At 40.7% G+C, this 15,541-nt stretch overlaps 1 protein-coding gene across 1 annotated transcript in view; it reads left to right on the forward strand.

Annotated features, from left to right (window-relative positions):
* LOC111891511 (transcription factor HRS1) overlaps positions 1 to 8,842 on the forward strand; it is a 47,813-nt gene extending 38,971 nt beyond the window's left edge. Inside the window, exons 5-6 of the mRNA XM_023887569.1 lie at positions 8,609 to 8,714; positions 8,824 to 8,842. Of these exons, the coding sequence (XP_023743337.1) occupies positions 8,609 to 8,714; positions 8,824 to 8,842 (125 nt within the window). The remainder of the gene's footprint in view (positions 1 to 8,608; positions 8,715 to 8,823) is intronic.
* The last annotated feature ends 6,699 nt before the right edge of the window (positions 8,843 to 15,541 follow it).

The raw sequence follows: 15,541 nt of genomic DNA on the forward strand, positions 1-15,541 counted from the left end.
GGGACACTCTCCGCCTTGCGGCTCAGGGCATCGACTACAACGTTAGCCTTGCCCGGGTGGTACAGGATTTCACAGTCATAATCCTTTACCACATCCAACCATCTCCTCTGGCGCATGTTCAGGTTGGGTTGATCCATCAAGTACTTCAAACTCTTGTGGTCCGTGTATATGGTACACCGAACCCCATAAAAATAATGGCATCATATCTTGAGGGTGAACACCACTGCCCCCAACTCTAAATCGTGGGTGGGATACCTCGTCTCATGAGGCTTTAGCTGCCTCAATGCATATGCTATCATGTTCCCTCTCTATATAAGAACCGCACCCAACGCCGATATCGATGCGTCACAATACACCACAAAGTCCCCCATCCCTTATGGACGGGCTAACACTGGGGCTTCGCATAATCTCTAGCGAAGCGCCTCAAATGAGGCCTACTGCTCTGGACCCTAACTAAAAGTCACGCCCTTCCGGGTCAACCTGGTGAGAGGAACGACAATCTTGGAAAAAGCCTTGATAAATCTCTGAGAGTAGCCGGCCAATCCCAGAAAACTCCTGATCTTGGTGGGGGATCTTGGCACTTCTCATCTCATCACAGCCTCAATCTTGGCCGGATCGACCAATATCCCATTCTGGTTGACGAGATGCCCTAAGAACTGGACCCCTCGTAACCAGAAATCACACTTGGAGAATTTGGCGTAAAGCCTCTCCGATCTCAAAACTCCGAGAATCTCTCTCAAATGCTCCTCATGCTGCTCTCTGGATCTTGAGTACACTAGAATATCGTCGATGAACACGATCACCGATCGATCTAACATCGGCCTGCATACTCTATTCATGAGGTCCAAGAACGCTGCCGGTGTATTGGTGAACCCAAAAGGCATCACAATGAAATCGTAATGCCCATAACGAGTCCTAAAACCTGTCTTATGGATATCCTCCTCCCGCACCCTCATCTGATGATATCCAGACCTCAGGTCTATCTTGGAAAACCAAGACGCCCCCTGCAGCTGATCGAACAGATCATCGATCCTTGGAAATGGATAACGGTTCTTGACCGTCAACTTGTTCAAATCCTGATAATCGATGCACATCTGGTGCGAACCATCCTTTTTCTTGACAAAAAGGATCGGTGCTCCACACGGCGAGCTACTCGGTTGAATAAATCCCTTTCCCAACAGCTCCTGGAGCTGCGAGAATAACTCCTGCATCTCCGGCGGCGTAAGGCGATAGGGTCCCTTGGCGATAGCTGCCGCCCCCGGGAGTAAATCAATGCAAAACTCCACTTGCCTCTCGGGAGGCACACCTGGTAACTCCTCAGGAAACACGTTTGGAAATTCTCTCACCACCGGAACCTCAGCAACAGAACTCGGTCTATCTGAAACATCTCGCATATCCACCACATACGCTAGAAAACCCATGCAACCCTGCTGCAAGCTCTGCCTCGCGCGAGCTACCGAACATAATCCTAACCTAGATCGGGTACCCTCACCAAACACCATAATCACTCCTCGACTTGGGTTTCGGATGGTCACCAGCTGACGCTCACAGTCGATCATAGCTCCAAATCGACTCTACTAGTCCATGCCCACAATGACACTGACATCCCCCTTAGCGATAGATACCAAATATATCAAAAAATCGACTCCAAATATCTCAAGCACACATCCTCGGATCACATCAGTCGCAAAAATTGCATGCTCATCAGCTATGGATACTCTCATAGGTCGACTCAACACCTCTCGCTGGATACTGATGTGACGACTAAAAGCTAGCGATATAAAGGACCGACTCGCACCCGAGTCAAACAACACCAAAGCAGGTACAGAACTCACGAGAAAAGTACCTAAGCATAACACAAATAAGCACCATACGTAAACAAAAGAGTAAGCAAGAATCACATACCAGCTACGACGTCAGGTGCTGCGCGGACCTCTTCTGCGGTCAACTGGAAGGCTCTACCGCGAGCCTTTGGCGCCTCTCGGTAGCTCGTACTGCAGTAGGGGCAGATCCCTGCGGTGCACCCTATGCTGATCCCCGCAGTTGCAGACACTCGACCTTCCGATGTCCGGTCTGGTTGTAGTGGAAGCAAACTGCAAATCCCTTGGGGCAATCCGTAGCCATGTGCCCCTCCTTGCCACACTTGTAGCAAGACCCTGCTAGACAAGTCTACTCATGCCTCTTGCCGCACTAACCACAAGTACGGCCCCTATGGTTCCCTGGTCTCGAATTGGCGGGCTTTGTCTGCTTGGCTGTCGGCTGGGACTGTGTCGGTCGCCGATCCCTCCCCTGAGACTTCGCCTCCTCCCTGGCCTGAGTCTCGAGCTCAATCTCCCTCTTCCGAGCATTTTCCTGGAGCTCGACAAATGTTCGGTACGTCGAGTTCGCCACGAGCTCGTGAATGTCTCACCTCAGTATACTTAGATATCGACTCATGCGTGCCTGCTCAGTAGACACATTCTCAAGGCAAAACATCCCCCTATCGTGAAACATCCTAGTGATCACAGTAACAGACTCTGTTCCCTGCTTGAGGGACAAGAACTCCTGGGCCAACCATTCCCTGTCCATCGGGGGAACGTACTCATCACGAAACATGGCGGTGAACCTGTCCCAGGTCACCGAGGTAAGATATCCAGAAGTAAAATGCGCCATCAAAAACTTCCACTAATCTTTCGCTCCCAAGCGAAGCTGGTTCAGTGCGAACCGTACCCTCAGATGCTCTGGACATGAACCCGTGTAGAAGAAACCCTCAATGTCAGAAATCCATCTCATCGCGGATATCGGATCCTGCATCCCATCAAACTCTGGTGGCTTTGTGTTGCTGAACTCTCGGTACAACAACGAGTCACCTCCCTATGGCCTCGCGGCAGTGACAGCTGCGGTGGTTGCAACAACGGCAACCTCCGACAGAGCAGCATATTGCTCATCAAACGTCTCAATCAAAATTGTCTTGATAGACCTAAACATCTCCAAATCTCCGCCCGGATGGCTCCGGCCACCTCCTCATGAATCAATCGGCGAATCTCCTCATTGCTAACACCACTACTCTCTGGAGTGTTGCGTGTCCCAACCATGATGCCTCTAAAATACAACATAAATAAATCAGAGACTCGCTCGAGTATACTCGCACTCGATAACTCAACCTTACTTGTTCCTTAGTACCCTAAGGATTATTACTTGGAATGCGCACTAACTCGGTGTTTCCGGTAGTACGGGCGCTATACTACCTTCCACACCACATCAGTATTCACCCCAAGTCCTCCTCCTAGGATCCCAACTCACAAGTACTCTATACTACTGTGAATCCAGTCTACTCTCTAGCAAGCCTCTGATAAGCTACTCTTTGATACCTAAATGCATACAAAGCAACTCACAGCAGCAGAACTCCTAGGCTAAGGCATCACTGATCAGGCCACTCGAGTCCTAAAATATGAATTACCCAGCCTACTCTAGCATGCATAACTCATTTCATCATAACACATAATGTAAGGGTATTTTGGGACATCACCGTTCGGGCGCTGGCTGATCGTACACACTGCTCCGTTATGCCTTTCTAAAAAATCATTAACTTTTTTTTAGAAAGAATTTGTTTCTTTTGTGAAAAATTTCCTCAAATCCTCAGTTTTAGTTCAGATACGCCCGAAGGTGCATCCGAATCCCTCAAACCAAGGCTCTGATACCAACTTATAACAACATGAAAATTTAAAACAAATTTTCATTTTTCAAACAACATAATACTCATATAATATTCTCAAATATCATGTTCTTAAAATGTCATCATAATAAAACATATCCCAAGATCAAAATATAATCCTCTGTCAGCGTGTACGAATCATGTCGGCGCCTTCCCGCGATCCTCGCTAGTACCTGAAACACATAACACATAACAATATAAGCATAAATACTTAGTGAGTTCCCCAAAATACCACATACAACACATATTAGCCACTCGAGGCTATAACTCTGTATGACCCTCTGGTCAATGTGTCTCAGTGGGACCCTCTAGTCCCATAGCTCTGTGGACCCTCTGGTCCTAACTCTGTGGACCTTCCTGTCCTAACTCTGTAAACTCTGAATCATACATAGCACACATTACATAGAAATCACATCTTACAGAAAGCATACAAAATACTCTCTCACATAACTCTAATTACCACTCTAGGTAAAGTATAGTGAGAAGACTCACCTCGGGTAACTCGGATGATCTCGAACTCGAAATACTGATCTAGCCTCCGCCTAATCACATAAAATAAATTCTCCTAATCAATACGGCTCTCAAAGGCTAGACTAGTCCCTCTCTAAATTCCCTCAGAAGGGTAAAAGAACATTTTACCCCTCAATTGGCTCAAAGGTCCAAATATTGACCAAACCCTAAAAGTTAACAAAAGTCCAGCCTCCGGAGTACGCGGCGCGTAACAATTCTGTACGCTGGGCGTACTCGGATACTTCACAGAATCGGGGAGCTCAACCCCCTACGCTGCGCGTACTCGGATTACACCTAGCGTAAGTTCCAGTCTTATACTCTTTTTTATTTTTGGTCTTAAACGGTTAATACATAAGCTCAAATTCCAGATCTGACTATTCTAAGGCCACTTAATCCAAAAAGTCGAAACCTTTAAGCCTTTGCATGGCTATAGAGGCCTCCAATCACTCTAAACACCTTTCCTCTTTCCTTATTAAGCCTATATGTCATGCATGACTTAATATTCACGTCCAAGATTGGATTTTTATGAACCTACAACACATATTACACTGGAATAGGGCATATCTAAGCTTATGGAGACTCTTTGCTCATAAAGTCTCCACCTTGGTACCAAAAACCCTTAAAATGGGTCCATAAAGCACAAATCAATAATGGCAAGGAAAGCTTTGAGCTTTTTACCTCCCAATGAAGCTCCAAACTCTGTAGAACTTGGATCCAAACTTGTCCTCCAACTTCTAGCTCCCACAATGGCCTCCTCTTCTCCTTCACCACCACAAAATGGCACTTTCAAGCTTAAGAACACACACACAAGCTTATAATGGGTTTTTGCTCTCTTAGGGTTTCACTCATTGCAATATGGTGGTTGGGGTAAGGGCCTTATCATTCCTTTTATAGTCCTCAAATCTCATTTAGGGTTTTGCATCTGAGCCAGTTACGCCCAACTTAACTTTGGTACGTCCAGCGTACCTAATTGAGTCCGCGTCCAAATTAAGCACATGAGTACACGTGGCGTACTCTTCAGTACGCCCAGCGTACTCATTTGCAACATTTTCCACTCAAGGGCTAAACTTGACAACTTGGTAAAGAAGAAGGGTTAAACAGATGTACCTGAATTTTGGGATGTTACAAACTATACAAAGATGTAAGAAGGTTATACTTGGAATGCATTGGAATTTGTTAGTTCTTGGATTATTCATGCAATACATTATGTGTTTACCGACGTGATTTTTGTTGATTTTAATATAATCATGTGATATTAGATGTTATTTAAAAAACATATTATGCTTGTATGGTTGTTTGGTTTCTCAATAAGCTAGTATAGCTTACCTGTTGTTATTGTATGTTTTTCAAGATCAAGAAACCACGAGAGGGGAAGAGATGTAAATGACAGATAAAAGCTACTAGTTGGATGTATAATTTTTAGTTTTGTTTTTTGATAGATTGTTATGCCCGAATCAGATCCTTGGATACATTTTCCTTTTTTATTGTATTATATATCTTTTGATGACTACTTGTAAGCTACTTGTTAATATGAAAGTACATCGGGTTGTAAAAAAAATTTAATATCGTAAAAATCTGATTGTATTTTTTATTTTTTAGTCGAGTTTTACAAACGTCGTTGGTGTTTGTCTCCCACATAGAGAAGAACATAGAAGTGATTGTGATGGTGTGTTGAGGTATGCAGTACCAGTGGTGGTGGTAGCACAAGTGATGGGAGTCGTCAACGACAACCAAAAAGGAAAATGTTGTTGCATGTTCAAAGGATTTATCGCCGACAAAGAGTTTTTTTTTTTCAGAAAAAATGTGTAATCTAGAAAAGAGGAGGAGAATGGGTCTACAAAAATTAGCGGTGACATATAAGTAGCATTAACGGCGGCAAGTAAAAGGTTTGGATGGAAATTCTCCCACACAAGTTTTTAGGTGTATAAGCGACATAACATTACCTCTTTCGAACACCATTTCCTTTTTTTTATCTAAAACATGCATGATTTACTAGTTAATCTACAAAGCTCATCCAATTAGAAAGCATGCACTATTATGTTTGATATTTGATTTTTGTCCAATCAATATAAGTAAAAAATGTTCCCTCCATGAACAGGGCCGACCCATGGGCCTAAGAAAGCTGGGCGACCTCCTTGGGCCCCCAAATGCCTAAGGGTCCCCGTTTTATATTTCTTATATTAAATATATAGCAGCATGTAACGATCTGTTCCGAATTGACTTCTAGTCTAAGGCTGTGGACCGAAGGTTGGTCTTCATAAGGAGTATGGCTCTATAGAAGGTAATATCTAGGCTCATTTGGGTATGGGTGATGTATTAGAAGTGTTTCGGGTGTCCGAGTTGTGTGTTGGAGTCTAGGGGTAATTTGGTAAAGTGTCAGTTCAGGCTTTTATGTATAATGGATTTTGGTTCAGAAGGTATTAAGGAAAGTTTGAGTTGTTAGAAGTGTAGAGCTTCTCATCACCTTTCCGTGGATATAAGGATCATTGAAAATGGATTTATAACGAAGAAGTTATGGCTTTCGTAAGTTTAAGTAGTTTCATGCTTAGCCAAGTACGTTGGGCGTACACAAGGAGTACACTGGGCGTACTAGGGAAAAAGGGAGTATGTTGGGCGTACTTTGGGTTACGCTGGGCGTAATGAACAGGATTGGTCGCGAAGGTTCTCTAGAGTACGTTGGGCGTACAAGAATTATGTCGGGCGTAATTCCGTTAGATCAGAACCTTATTTTAGGGTCTTGGACCCTATTTAAACCCCCTATTTCATAACTAAACCCTAACATCTTCAGCCTCCACCCCTCTAAACATTAGAAATCGTCATATAGCATCCATGGTGGCATTTTGAGATTATGGAGTCCATTTTTAGGGTGTTTAACCCATTTTCAAGAAGTTGGAGTTTGATGCAAGGATGGGAATCAAGGAGGAGCTTATGGATTTGGCTTTAGGAATCATTCTCAACTTAATGAAGGTATAAAGCTCTGAACTTGACCATTGAATGCTTAGATCTACTATGTTGAGTTTTTGGATCTTTTGGTCCCAAGATTGGAGCTTTATGGTTCCAAATCCGATTTTAGGCTTGGGGTTGCCACCCTTGATGATATTTGAGTCCCTAAGGCAGAAAGTTGCCATCTTGATGGTCTTAATGGATTCACGCTTGAGTTAGGGTCACTTTTATGGAAGTAGAAAGCCATTCTTGGAGTTTTGGGTTTGTTTGGGGCATGCAAAGTCACCAAGTCAGTGACTTTATGGGTTTAGATGTTAAGTATAGCTCATATCTGTGATTTGGATGTATTGGATCAAGTATTAAGCACTTAATGGATGTTGTGCATGAACTGCTTGTACGTTGGGCGTACTATGTAGTACGCTGCGCGTACAGTCCATTTGCTCTGTACGCTAAGCGTACAGACGAGGTACGCTGGGCGTACGCTCTCAGGAGGACTTGGGCCTTTGTGGACTTCAGACCTTTGGGCCCTAATGGTTTTGGGCCTGGAATTGTTGATAGGTGGGCCTGAATGCATCTTTGGGCCAATAATAGAATAGTTGGGCCTATTAGGCCTTGTGGCCCAATATAGAAATGGACTTCGCATTATGGGCTTAGGTTTGGGCCAATTCTTGGACTAGGTTGTTGGGGGCCTTAGTGGGCCATTTGGGTCAGGATTATTTACTAGGGAAAGTATTGGGCTTTAGTTTAAAGTCTATTGGAAAGGTTTGGGCCCAATTTGGAAAATTGAGCCATTTATGGTCTTATGAACCTTATGATATTGGGCTTTTGTTTTGGGTTTGGACCCTTAGTTTTGGATCATATTGGGTAGGGGTAAAATGGTCATTTTACCCCATGCATGGACCAAGGATTATGGTAAGGGACCCAATTTTTAATTGGGTATGTTGACTGGTAGTGACAACTCGGGTAACTGGTGGGGGCAGCAGCTAAGGATTTCCTCAGGAAGCTTCTGCATTCAAGGTGAGTCTTCTCACCATACCAATGGGTCCAAGGCACCAAGGCCGACCCATTTTATGTTATGTGGTACACTAGCTGTAGTAAAGATATGTGGTATGGTAGTTAGCTTTATGCTAAGTGGTATGCTATAAATTTCTTATGTTTCTATAAGTTATACTTTCTAGATTTGAATTGAAATTTCTAATTTTTTTGTGAATCTGTGATATACTGATATTCTTTTATGAATATTTTTTAATCTTCAGAATTTTATGTTGTATAGAATCTGAGAATCCAACTTATCCAAATCCAAGTTTATGACCTTCTGAACGAGTGACTGTGAATCCCTGTAACTCTCACTGTAAGTGGCCTCTTGATTTTTTTAGAGTTAATTTGTTATTCATTTGTTTAATTTAAGTTTTTTCAATGTAAGAATGTTTATTTCCTTTTTTTTGGTTTTTTTAACTTCAGAATTTTCTACTGTGACTGTGGAGGTTTTTCAATTGGCATTTGGCAAGTGCTTAGAAATTATTTACAAGCTCACAACATCAGCATCACAGGCAGCCAACAACAGGAGGTACAAAAGAACAATTTCTTCTATTTGTTGCATGTTATTTGTTTGTTGGTTGCCTTTTATCACTTATTTCTTTAGTTTTTCTTTGTGATGTTTATGCATTATGGTTCAGAGCACACCTTTTAATTTAGTTATTTTGTACTAGATGCTAGGTTGTTTGGCTTCCAGGGTCTGTCCCGGAGTCTTTTCTTTTTATAGGTGGGCAATCCCCAGCCTTCAGTTGTATTATTTTTATTAATTAATAAAAATTTCTAAAGGTGCCACACTCCTTTACAAAAAAAAATTATAAGGGCCCCTATTTTTTTTGGCCCGAGCCCCAAGTTGTCTAGGACCAACCCTTTCCATGTCCATGAATAATGCTAAGTGCTCCATTGTTATGGAGCTAAAGAAAACCATAGTTCATTGTTGTTTACAATTGTTAACTATGAGCTGATTTTTTGCCCACGAAGACAAATGATCAGAACCACCACGATTATTTATTTTTAGCATTAAAATTAAAGGTCCATATTCACTCAATCGATAAAGTAAATTTAAGATCTGATGATGGGTTCTCGACAAATTGGGCAACTTCGATTAACGAATAACCACGGGTTGATGCAATGGCCATGGAACGAATGTTGGCAGGATACCAGAACTCCAATTTTCTCCTCCTTCTTGAACTTCTTAAGACATATCACACAGTCGCTCTTCTTGCATGTACTATTATCGTATATTTGCTCCGGCACAATTTCATCAAGGTCGTCCTTAAGTTTGAAGATCAAGGTCTGCATGTTGTATCGTCACCACAAGATGGTGGGTGACATGGGTGGTTGTTGATCGTATTCTTCCGGTTTTAATATCTTGGAAGACGAAGCCACAACATTGATAGCAGTAGCACGAGTAGATGCAAGTATAGCACAAATGATCAACGCATGCAGCCAAAGAGCCCAAGACTACGACGCAATACAAAGATATATCCATAAAATTAGTAACGGCTGATCGATTAGCTAAGGTTTGTATAGATAATTAATTAATGTGATGAAGATTTATATAAGGAATGTAAAACCAGGTTGAGGGACTCAGTCGGTGGCATGCAGTTAATCTCTATCCGTATTATACAAGGAAACATCTGTTTTAGTTTCATAATAAAGTTATATTTATGGGATGGGAGCTACTGCCAATTTTTATTCATCCACTCAAAGATTAATACATTGACAATAGTACCCTTAACACTCTTTATTCTTAGATATTGATATTGATTGATGGGAGACCAAATTACACGCTTCTTTCATTACCAATTTAACATATAATTTATTCTTTTCAATATTAAATTAACATATATTATCTCTCCAAACTTCGAACGCTAGCACACATCTTATGTGATTTCTTAACTTCTCTTATACTTATTCTTCTTTTTTATTTAGTTATCTTTTGCTATCAAAGTAAATAAAATAATTTAGAAACAAACTTTATTTAACTACACCAACAGAATATTTTGAATACATAAAAATGAAGATATAAAAGAATTATAATTTTCTGATTTAGTATGAATTAGTTTGAAGTAGTATTTTTTTTAATTGGTTTAACGCGTAATATTTTTTTTCCAATTAATATGTTTATAATATTTTTTATGCAAAAATAAATAAATAAATAAAATAGATGCTATGAATTTATTCTATTGATTACTTAAATATTTGAGTCGATGAAAATATATGGTTACATAAACAATCATTAGTTTTAAAACATAATAACTTTTGTATTTGCTAAAAAAATCATCATATAATAATGATATTTTGTTAAATTAATTATAATATATATGAATAGTTTATAAATTACTATAATAGTATATGGTAAGTATAATAATGAAAAGAAAGTGTATATATATATATATATATATATATATATATATATATATATATATATATATATATATATATATATATATATATATATATATATATAAACCGAAAAGCCCGAGAGAGAGAGAGAGAGAGTTAGGTTCAAATGTTTTCACCATCTATTGTGTGCATGTATGATTGATTCTAGACCAATCATTTTAGTTATTTTAAGAAAGTAATTAATGTATATTAAATGCTGAAGATGTAATTAATACTCATTGTATCTTCAACATGTAATATGCATTAATTATTTTATTAAAATAACTAAAATAATTGGTCCATAATCAATCATACATGCACACAATAGATAGTGAAAATAAAATAATCTATATATATATATATATATATATATATATATATATATATATATATATATATATATATATATGTGACATCCCCAAAATCAAGGCCAGAAAAAACCGATTTTTTTTATGCTTTGTTTGAAAATCAGAGTAACATTTTAAATAAAAGTGTTGCGGAATTTGTCCCAAAACAAAATATGATAAAGATTTATCAAAAACATTTCCAAGGAAATGTATTTCAATAAAAGACTTGGGATGTCATGTTCGATACAGATCAAAAGCATAAATAGTACAATATAAGCCTTACTACATTATTTCGTATCTACAGGCCTATATCCGTAATCGCTCATCCAAAACATCACATATATGCTCATTCGCCACTACCTGTAATACAAGAAACTGAGTGGGTCAAGTTGGGGAGCCTAGTGAGCACATAGGGTTTTCAACCCACAATAAATAAGTTTATTAATTTCATCAATCAACAATAACCAGATTACCCGTTCCCGTTATCTTCACTTTACGTCCCTAAACACCTATCATAAGGGACCTAGCCTAAGGATCATCATCGGGATGGACACTACTGCTAAGGGGATTCCTCAGCAATAAATGTCCTAAAGGCAACCATGTGGGGGATGGAGTACATCGGTGAACACATCGTTCACAAACACCTACAGGTTGCGAGCCTGCTAGTGTTCCACTGGACTGTCTAGAAAAGTTCGTGGTCGTCATCCATACTCCGATAGATGACAGAATCAACAACATCAACATCGAGGCCTCTCATCATTTTATCACACATCACTTATTACATCTACCCATGTTTTTCCCCAACATTTTCGTAGATATAAAATACATATACAGTTTAAATCATTGAAAACATGTATAAAAACGTTCATCCATCATAGATAGCAAGTATTCAGATAATATGCACACATAGCACGTAATTTATATAAAATACTTCATATCTATGTGTAAGCTGAAAGTAATTATGCACTCACTTGCAAGGTGGTGACTCAGTACTCGGACAGCGCTTCGATACTCCCAAAACAATTTTTCCTTCGATAAAACCTAGTACCAATACCACTAGGGTTTAGTCTAACGATAACCATGACAAATTAATAGTCTGACTATTATTGTTATTATATAAGCGTTAAATAACACTCAATATAACTCATAATAATAGCCCAAATAATCATTTTAAGGACCTAATAGCATTCCTACAATTATTTGAAAGCTATATTAAAAATTGCATAAGCATAGCTCACTTACAGCGGATTTTAAAGAAAACTGGAACTTTATTTGGAGAAGCGTTTCGAAACCGAAAGACCCTTTTTCTCGGGACTCCGGGAGCCTCGGGGCTTCCTTCGGGAGCTAGGGGGTTTATCTAGGGTTTAGGGGAGGTTAGGAGCCCTAGAGAGAGAAAGAAACTAGAGAGAGAATGAGTTTTGGTGCAAGAAAACTGGCTGCCTTCGCACCCCTTTATAGGTGTGAGGCCTCGCAAGTACGCTGGGCGTAAGGAGGTTACACAGGGCGTAGTCCTCGGATAAGGCTTTTAGGTCGGATCCAGCTGGCTCGCACGCGCCTACTCTCGAAGTGGATAAGAAGCGAATGTACGCGGGGCGTACTAGGCCTCGGACGCGGGGCGTACCGAAGCGACGTGTCATCATCCGAAGCAAGCACCGTGAGCCGCAAGCGACGGCTGTGATCTTGCCACATCATCGATTGAGCAACAGGCTTCGCAAATTCGAATGAAATCTTTAAAAATTCGTAACTATCGCATTAGAGCTCCATTTTCGACGTTCTTTATATCCACGCAAAGGTGGGAACGTACTCTACAACCTTCGTTTAGACTCCGTCGGCTAATTTTGAATCTATTTTAAAAATGTATATTATTAACAGGCCGGGACATGATTGGTCTGTTAAATTCTCATAACATCTTCATTCGATGTCCGTTTTCGCCCATCTTTTTCTCGTTACGCTACTCTTAACGAGATCTTCGATTCTCGTTCAGGTCGTGTCGGCTAAAAACCGCTCGATCTAATATTTACTGCTAAGTCGAAACTTCAAAAAATCATAACTTCTTCATACGAAGTCAGATTTGGGCGTTCTTTTTATGGGCACTCTCGGTTTAACGCATTCAACGACTTTTGTTTAGATCGCTAAGGCTAAATCCCGGTCTATCGTAAATTCACTATTTACGCTTCCCGGTATCGTGCCGGTTTTGTCGCGAAACTTCGACGGGTCATAACTTCTTCGTTATAACTCAGATTTCGGCGTTATTTATATCCCCGGAATCCTTGTTTCGACCACTACAACTTTATATAAAGATATCGGGCTTATCTCACACTTTAATTTTGAAGCTTATTTTTATTCTTTATTAATTATACATTTATAATTAAATAATAAGCACATAAATACACATAATTCACATAATACTCAAATATTTCATCTTTATTACTTCAAAAAGAGTTACAAGAGTTGACCTAGACTATTACATTGTCTAAAAATGCTTAACCCTGAAACCCAGGCATTACAATTCTCTCCCCCTTAGGATGATTCCGTCCCAAAATCATGCATCAGCAAACATATGTGGATAGCGACTCATCATGTCATCCTTTGTTTCCCAAGTGAGATTCGCCCGATTCGAATGTTTCCATTGGACTAGCACTAAGTCGATCATCTTGCGTCGTAACTTCTTAGTCGTACGGTCAACAATTGCCTCAGGCTCTTCGATCAGCCTTTTATTCTCATCCATCCTTAACTCTGAGATTGGAATTATGTCGGGAACTTCTCCCATGAACTTCCTCAAATAACACACATGGAAGGTGTTATGAATACCATCTAGTTCTTCGGGTAATTCGAGCTTGTAAGCTTGGTTCCTAATCTTCTGAAGAACTTTAAACGATCCTATAAACCTTGGACTTAGCTTTCCTTGTTTACCGAATCTTATAAGTCCCTTCCACGGTGAGACTTTTAGCAAAACCGAATCCCCAACTTCGAAGATCATCGGTCGTCTTTCTTGTCAGCATAGCTCTTCTGACGATCCTGAGCTGCTAACATTCTTTCCCTAATCACCTTCAACTTCTCAGCAGTCTCATGGACTATATTGGGGCCCATAAACTGCTTCTCTCCGGCTTCAAGCCAACAAGACGGTGTACGACACTTTTGTCCATACAAGGCTTGATAAGGTGCCATCTTGATGCTCGAGTGGAAACTGTTGTTGTAGGAAAATTCTACCAGAGGTAAGTGCTCGTCCCAGCTACGTTGGAACTCGAGGGTACATGCTCTCAGCATATCTTCCGGTGTTTGAATCATTATTTCGCTCTGGCCATCGGTATGCGGATGGTAAGCAGTACTCAAACACAACTTTGTACCCAACTCCTCATGTAGACTCCTCCAAAACCTCGACGTGAAACGATTATCACGATCTGATACAATCGTAAGAGGAACACTGTGAAGTCTTACAATTTTCTTCACATAAGCATTTGCGAGCTTATCCATAGACCACTTCTCGCTGGCTGCTATGAAGTGTGCACTCTTGGTGAAACGATCCACGACTACCCAAATCATGTTGTGTCCGTTCTTCGTCCTGGGCAGTTTAGTCACAAAATCCATGATGATGTCTTCCCATTTACCCATGGGTACAGGTAAAGGTTCTAAACTCCCATATGGTTTCTGATGTTGTGCCTTAACCCTTGCACAAGTCACACACTCGGCCACATACTTCGCAACATCGAGCTTCATCGTCGGCCACCAATAGTAGGGTATTAAGTCCCTATACATTTTAGTGCTACCGGGATGAATTGAGTACATGGTCTTGTGTGCTTCTTCCATCAGAAGGTCTCTTATTCCTCCCATATTAGGTACCCAAAACCGATCTTGGAATACCTTCAGTCCTCGACTGTTTGTACCGAACACTAACGTTTTGCCCAAACGTTCTTCCTTTCGGCCATTCTTCTCTAAAGCCTCTTCTTGAGCTTTCCTGATACTTTCCACAATCGTCGAGACGGCTTCAATTCTTAATGCTCTTAGCCTTTTCCTTTTAAGATAGACTTTCCGACTGAGAGCATCTGCGACAACATTGGCTTTACCTGGGTGGTAAAGTATCTCACAGTCGTAGTCCTTGAGTAGTTCTAGCCAGCGTCGTTGCCTCATGTTCAATTCTTTCTGATTAAAGAGATACTGAAGACTCTTATTGATCAGTGAAAAGTTTGCACTTGGTGTCATAGAGGTAATGCCTCCATATCTTTAGAGCGAAAACTACCGCTGCCAACTCCAAATCATGAGTGGGGTAGTTCTTTTCGTGCTCTTTCAATTGTCGAGATGCGTATGCTATCACCTTTTCTCTTTGGGTCAGAACACAACCCAACCCAACTCCAGATGCGTCACTGTAAACCGCGAAGTCTTCAACTCCATCGGGTAGAGAAAGTATCGGTGCTTAACATAACTTCTTCTTTAGCTTCTCGAATGCCTCATCGTGTTTTTCACTCCACGTATACGTAGCTCCTTCATGGGTTAACGTTGTTAATGGAGCAGCTATCGAAGAAAAACCTTGGATAAATCGTCGGTAATATCCGGCTAATCCTAGAAAGCTCCGAATCTCTGTGGGACTTTTTGGACATTACCACTTCATCACAGCCTCGATCTTTACGAG

The sequence above is a fragment of the Lactuca sativa genome, chromosome 4 (assembly GCF_002870075.4).
Source record: "Lactuca sativa cultivar Salinas chromosome 4, Lsat_Salinas_v11, whole genome shotgun sequence".
NCBI lineage: Eukaryota > Viridiplantae > Streptophyta > Magnoliopsida > Asterales > Asteraceae > Lactuca > Lactuca sativa.